General features: G+C 32.5%; 1 protein-coding gene across 1 annotated transcript; it reads right to left on the reverse strand.

The window, feature by feature from the left end:
- Positions 1 to 257: 257 nt before the first annotated feature.
- Positions 258 to 7,626, reverse strand: LOC124361503 (venom protease-like). The gene is made up of 8 exons (XM_046815559.1): positions 7,497 to 7,626; positions 4,069 to 4,257; positions 3,730 to 3,800; positions 2,335 to 2,430; positions 1,655 to 1,761; positions 1,171 to 1,430; positions 783 to 940; positions 258 to 533 (listed from the first exon to the last, which is right to left on the reverse strand). Exons 1-8 carry the CDS (start codon positions 7,612 to 7,614, stop codon positions 360 to 362), a joined length of 1,173 nt encoding a protein of 390 aa, XP_046671515.1. The 5' UTR covers positions 7,615 to 7,626; the 3' UTR covers positions 258 to 359.
- Between the last annotated feature and the right edge of the window lie 247 nt (positions 7,627 to 7,873).

The following is a 7,873-nucleotide window of genomic DNA, read 5'->3' on the forward strand; positions in this document are numbered from 1 at the left end:
AAACAGCACAAGTAAGTTATATTTGTTTCCTTATTTTGTTTTAAATTATATTAGTATCACAGATATATTAGATGATATATGTCCTAAGTTTGCTTTATACTGGTAGAATCTCGTGACTTGTAAGGGATTCTTGTTAATACAGAAGTATTGAGATAAAATATTAAATTAGATGAAAACATTATAGCATTTACACTAGTTTCTTTCTACTGAGGAAATAAATTATATATACGATATAACATATTTCAAACATATAGATGTATCGATGGATCTGGATTTTAATGTGCATTTTAATTTCATTGTTCCTATACTTCGTTAGGATTGTAAAGTTACTTATTACATCATTAGGAATGGATCAGAAGCTACTCGGGCCAGACAACAGATTCTATCCAGCGCACAAAGTAAGCTACTCTGACATAGGCGCCCGGAGCTGGAGCCCTACCGCAATCCTTGGGACCAAACGATGTTACTCCCACTTGTCTATCGAGACACAGGTCCTCTCGATCAGCTAACATCAGTGGACCCTCTGAATCTCCCTGCAAATCAGCATTTTAATTAGTTTTTTAAACCGAGATAAAGGTATTTCTGCATATTATAATTTAGGTGTATACAGTATTCTCCTAACATTTACCTACTGAATAGAAGTAGTCACAATAAGCCAGTAAACTACTGAATAGAAGTAGTTACATTAAGCCAGTATAATGCACTGTGAGCCTGTACTAAAGAAGAACCCCTAACACTATATTAATATTTCAGTAACTGAAGATGGGGTACGTTATGCCCACCTGACATGTATCCTTGCCCGGTTCGCCCGCACACAGCATTGTCTGGGTGTCCAGCCCTGCCGGCAGGTATCTCTCCACTGTGCCCACCACTCGCTGACATTCCTCACTCGACAGGAACTTGAGGTCCACCTTCACTAGAGAGGAGCTTGTTGGACCATCTAAAATATTCATAAACATATACACTTGGACCGGTCGATAAACATTTTGTAATCGCGATAATATATTATATATAAACAATCTTTTAATGTATATACATATCATACAAACAGTGCTTTTTGATTTTTCACTTGACCTTACATAATGCCAGGCACCAAATGTATCCTAAACATGTACTCTTTAAACTACATCAAATTCTTTATCGAAAGATACTTAGTAGCAATTAGCCTACTTGATTCGTTTCGGCCCCAGCCAGTAGCTATGCCCACGCCAGTCAGATCGGCCATACTCGTGTGAAGGCAGGCCGGCCTCACGTACTCGTCGAACACGGCCGCTCTGTCCAGACGGAACAGGACGATGTCGTTGTAGAAGGCGGGCGCCTTGTAGCCGCTGTGTACGATACGCTCGATGATCTCGAACTGTTGCGGCCGCGCGTCATCCTTGTCTGTACTGATGTCCAGGTCTCCCAGGCGCACCCACCGAGCTAGCCCACTGTCGACACACGGACACAGAGTATTCAGTTACCGAATCATTCCTTGAGAAAACCGAAACAACATAGCCTGGTCATAGATTGTCTTTCAAAATGTCATGTTTTACAAATATTCGTTAAGAATCTAATGTGCAGGTTTATTCTTCATATGTATCTTAGATGTGGTATCAACATGGTGAAAGCTCTGGTAACAATTGTGAGTGTTAATAGAAAACCGTATACTTACTAGGCGGTGAGTGAACAGTGAGCAGCGCTGAGGACAAATCTCTCACTGATAAGAGACCCTCCACACTGCCAGGAGATAGACTGTTCTTCATCATATCCGATCAGTGCCTTCGGAGAAAATTAAGTAATTAGATAACTTTTAGATGTTATTTACTGAGTGTGTGTAATCGTTTTTGGCAAGAACGTAGCCAGGAAAAAAATTTGGGGGGTACGGACCCCTTTGACCTACGTCCTTGGTTTTTCGCTAATTCCAAGATCATGTAGGCCAATCATCAATTTCATATTAAGTAATAGACGGAGAGCTTTCAAGGTATACTTAAATTATTAAACTAAAATGTTTATACATTATTCTACCCATTAATAATGTGTAATATATTATTAACCGTTGCATAAGATTATTACATTTTTGAATTAAACATTACTGGAGCTCGTATATTTAAGTTCTTTAGAATATAAGGAATACTTGCATAAAACTTATATCATACGTATATTTTGATATATTTTTGTTTACTTATTTCAATTTCATGGTGGCAATTTACAAATTATAATTTTACTAAGATCCAATAAACAGACAGGTAAAAAGATTAAGTATTACTACATTAATATATAAGTATGCATTGCCTTTTGTTTCTGTGCGTAATTTTATAGAGCTAATAATGAATTTTACTGTGTAATATTTACCATGCTGGGAAACTCCTTAGCTTTAGACAGTTTGCCTCCAATTGAAGACAGTGGAAGCGTACTGGCATTATATTTGGAGGTACTTTTTTGGTTCACCTGTAAGAAATTTACAAGATATTAATTTTAATGTAGGCAGAATATTTTTATATTAATTATAACAACAAAACCGATAATACTTATATACATTATATACATAATGCTGCTCCGCCAGGAGCAAGTACTTTTTGTGATTATATATATATATATATATAATATATATAAATATATATATATATATTATATTTAAATATATATATATATATATATATATATATTTATGGCATATTATGCTAACAACCCATAATGCTTACTTACCACATGGATATTCTGGTTATGCTTAATTGAGTAATGCCCTTTTATTTTATTATTATCTTCGGACTAAACTAATATGTTTTAATACGTTCCAGATGATTTATATTTATGCAGGCTGTCCAGTATTTACTGACCAAAACTTTGACAAGCACGTGGAAACAAGCGTATTTAATAATTTTATGTGTAGTTCTACCTTGATTAGTTTCCCATTTGTCAGGCTGCACTGCATATGTTTTTTTTACTAAATAATTTGTACCTACCACATTATATCAGATATCAAGTCGAAACTTTAATGATGTTATAAGTGTACATATTACATATTTAACGTTATAAAACAATATAACTTACAGAAACAAAATGACAGCTGTTTAAAATTTTCTTACGTGCTTTTCAGCTTTGAGTATATTAATTACCGTCCTTAAAACCTCTATTTTCAGCTCAATAATTAGGGTTTGAGTCCTAGTTTCGACTTATCTTTTCAGGATATAAAATGCGTTATTTTCTCAGCCTGGAGGTAACCTAAAATAATACACAATTCCAGGCCAGAATATGGAAGAAGAATAATCAGTATCTTCTTGAGGTTCTTTGATCGGAAAATATTTTTTTTTATACTAAAAGAAATAGCTAAGAATAATAATAATATATGTTATGCAAAACTTTCTTTACGTATATTTCTAATATATCGAATACAAAATATTTTGTTTCAAATCCACAAAGAAAATTGTATTTCTCCTTTAATTGTAAAGGAATCTTTAACTAAACACGTAATAACAAAAATGTCAAGCATTAAATTGCGAGCTACTTTTAAATGCCGGGTGATGCTGTGAATTTAAAAGTGTTCTAAAAACAAAGTTGAATATTAGATCAAAAATAAGGAGATTTCACAAATGTATAATATTATAATATTAAGTGGTTAACCGCCACTTTAAAAATATATGTCGTCATCTACAAGGAAATGTAACACTGTTTACCTATAGCAAACAATATTATTAGTTATATCTTTCTTTATTTTATATGGTTAATTTAATAATCCGTTCTACGTACCTGACTAGTATACTGCTTTGAGAATCCATATACTTGGTGCTGGCACAGTCTTTTCTGAAACTCAGCGCACTCTAAAAATACACAATCGAAACACTACTGTATATTATATTCCATTTTGATACTTTATTAACTAAATATAAAGAATAATTGTTATTTTTGGATGTAATGTGATTACAAATTTTAAAATATTCAGAATAGAATTTGTTTGTTTTTATTTAAAGTTACTGAGTTAAAGTTATATTTTTCTAATGTTCACATGTTTTAAACTGTTGTAAATTACACTCTACATGCAAGAATGTTATACGTATATTATGCTATGTAAGAGAGTGCTATACTTACTTTTTTCACTGACTGTATCTCGGTTTCTCACAGGTTTCACAGGAGGGCAGCATATGATGTGGGTCGTGGAATTCTTCCAGAAACAGGAGACAAGTTTACCTCCACTTTGTAACACCTTTCTGGCTCCAGGGCAATCCTTATCTCTCTTACACAGCCAAACATTTTCCCCTTCTTTTCGGCATTCTTCATCTACAATCAAAAACTAATATAAAAATGACACATTACTGGGGAGAGTTTTTTTTTTACTGCAACGGAATTGAAATTGGAATTTAAACCATTTAGTATTCCGTAAGACACTCCGGCTCTGTAAGGATTAATATTGTTTTTGAACATTAAACTGTAATCCGTATTCATAATGAGGGGGGAATTGTACTCGATGCGAATTACAAAAAATAGATATTGTTAAGTCCAATTATCGTTGTTTGTGTAATAAGAGTGCTTGTTTAAAATTAATTTAATTTCATTCTTTCTATAAATCAAATCTTTTCTTTCAAATTGGATTGTTACTTTTGATTTCCAGGGATGGAAACTAAAACATACTTGCCCCGAATAGCAATTGGCAGAATACTTTTTGTGTATGAAATTTTTAAGCGAGTAAAAGTATAAAATCTTAAAATCTTTTATTTTTCCCAGCCAAATAAATCAAAAGCAATTTTTCTAAAGGGAAACAAAATTATACAAAACCTTATATTTAGTAAACCATCTTCAAAAAGTCCTTCTAATATGGTCGATTCTGCCAGGATATCAAATAATTTTTATCTCGGAAATAAAATGTTTCTGCAAAGTTTAAAGGTGTAAGTTTAAAGTAAGTGTATTTAAAACCCACGAGCGCAACAAACACATACACACATAAGTCAATAATTCTTACAACTCGTACGTATAGTAATTCGTATATATTCAACTTATTATAATCATAATTTTTCATTAGTAAGTATTCATTTCCAATCTAATAAAACCAGCAATCCCAATTCTGAAAATAAAGTAAAAATTTCAGTATAGCACTTATATTTCAACATCTGTATTAACAGCCATTTGGACAGGATTGATCAAATTGGCTTTCTAATTTTTAATAATACAAAATATTAATAATACAAAAATGTATTATAACTTATTCTACCATGATTACTTATGGCTAAAGAGTCATATAAATAATAACCTTTCATGTGCCGCAGCTTATTACATTTTAAATTTAACAGCCTTTAGTTTCCAATTTAACGAAACCTAATAAACCTGAGTTAATTTTACATTAAACAAATAATCGTTTATCTTATGTTTCGTGAGATAGAACATTTGTTGTTTTTATTGTATTCTGGAAAAGCATGGGATCGTTCCTCCTGTTTTATTCTTAAGGCATCGTAAAAAAGTCATACACAATGTCAAGGAATCCAACCAACTTTACGTATTAGATATGCCAACATTCACTGGTTTGTTTATTAAGGTGGGTTTCATAATAGCGTCCGTTATAAAAAGTATGTTCCAACCAATGTATTAGATAGTTTAAATTCGTCACTGATCTAATCTAATCCCAGTTATTAACTGGGATTAATGAAATGATTAAATGCTAACTTTGTCCTTACAACCTCTGCATTACACTACTGATAAAGCAGTATATATTTATATTCCCTCAAATTTAAATGTAGGCAAATGTTTCTACCTCATTGGCAAACTCCAGCTGAATGCGTCAACAGCTGATTAAAGCCAGTAAACAATAGATTAGGTTTCCTACATTGTATAATTATTTTTTCCGAATTTAAAAATATTCCGATACTTTTCCTTTTTTTTCTTAAAATATTTCTTTGAATTCAAGATATATAAAACTTTTTGGCCAATTAGTCTAGCATTTTTATTTATAAAATATATAATTCAACATAATTTACCATTTGGGCATGTGGTGATTCACACCATGTTCCCAATAGTAAAACCTTTGGTAAATCGTTTGGAAAACCAAATGGTGGAGCGTGTCTTCATCGGAGCTACCTTCTCTTTACACAACAACAATTACAGTCTCGCGTTACTTTGTGGCGGAAGTATGCCTCACAGAGTCAGCTCGTCGCGAGTTACTTTAAGAAAAATGCTAAAAACCCCACAATGCAAATCCAGCAGGAAAGGTTAAACTGTGTGCAAAACGTGCTTTTTATAAAACGGGCTGGTTTATGCATTAGTGAAGGATCACAGTCTAAAACGGAGTTTACTTTTTTCAATTATTACTCAATGAAAAATCGTTTCACAATTCATCCAGATTTTAATTACACTTCACGTACACTATTAGACAATATTATAGCCCTGAAACGTAACGTACCAATTAGAATAAACTGAAGTCATTGGTTTGGGAATTTTACATACGAGTATATTTAACTGCGTAATATTTGTTTCAGACAGTATATTGTACTGTTTTAAAAATGTACCGACTTAAAATATCTTATTGGTATTATAATTGGGGTCAAATATACTGGCAATCACTAAGAATCAGATATAAACTATCATAGATAGGTAGCTTGGATTAAATATAATGTTAATAATCATCTGTTTTATATCCTATGTATGCATAGTGCATTACATCGAGAATTTGGCATGTAACGTAAATAGTATCCGAACAAATTAAATCTGTTCTTTTGATATGATCTAAACTTAGATGAAAGTTTCCCACTTACACAAATAAGTAAAGCAGCGTAAAAGTTCACTTAGAAAAATTCAAGCCGTTTTAAATACGCGGTAATAGCCACTCAGTTTAAGAAAAGCGAAGTTAATATTAAATCATTAAGTTTTGTCTATAAACTAGAACAGTCATTTTTATTTCTAGAAAAAAGATCTTTAATTCTTTTAATCATATTCTGCACAAAGCATGGAATAGTTAGTTACATTGGTTGATGTACTGTACTAACAAGAACCTAGATTTTATTTATACTATATAAGGTAACATTTTTATTGACAGTAACTTTTGTACAATTAATGTATTGTGTTTCAGTTATTTTTTTAAAAGTCCCTCAATAACTTATTATTATAGAAGTAGAGTTGTAATTAAATTTTAAAATGCGCTATGACCTTGTGATGTGTTTGATTTGGTAATAAAAAGAAATTGAGTTAGATACAAAACAGTCTTAAGAAGCGAAAGCCAGGAAATCATTAAAATAGTTTTCTTTATGCAATGTTTGTTCATGCAATTAATGCGTTCCTGTTTTTACAAGTACAAGATAAATACTAAATAGAGTGTAGCTTACTATTTCAATAGGAATTATTTTGGAGTATTGACCAATTTACTGAAACTTTTCGTGTCCTTAAATGGTATTATAATGGTATATTTTGTTAGTTGTATAGTATCTGCATGTTCTACTATATTTAGGCAAGTATAATACAAAAATTCTCATATACAAACAGATTGTACTCCGTAAGCTCAAGTTTTATAACAAGTTAAAAAACAGTCCACTTACTTTCTTCTGTATGCTTATCGGACGGGACGTGAACCCAGTGACCATTAACTTCTGCACCGAGCAGGACACATTGTAGCAGTAAAACACACACGCACGCGCACGCTACGGCACCAAGCATCGTTGTACACTGACCTTGCGCCTCTTGGACCCGGACATATCAACCGGTTCCTCAACACAGAGCGCTCCACCTGCTCTGATGTCATCAACTACCATGTTTCCCAGTATATCACAGGAGTGGTTTGTTTGCAGCCAAGATTATGCTTCTCAGTAGAGAGATGTGATTATATGTAAATGTTATATAGCTCTAGGAGACTGCTCAAGCCAACGTCTTTCAATACTGAAACAACCATACTTTTCCAAGGTTCCTAATTTAAACA

This window comes from Homalodisca vitripennis, chromosome 4 (assembly GCF_021130785.1).
Source record: "Homalodisca vitripennis isolate AUS2020 chromosome 4, UT_GWSS_2.1, whole genome shotgun sequence".
In the NCBI taxonomy this organism is placed as follows: Eukaryota; Metazoa; Arthropoda; class Insecta; order Hemiptera; family Cicadellidae; genus Homalodisca; species Homalodisca vitripennis.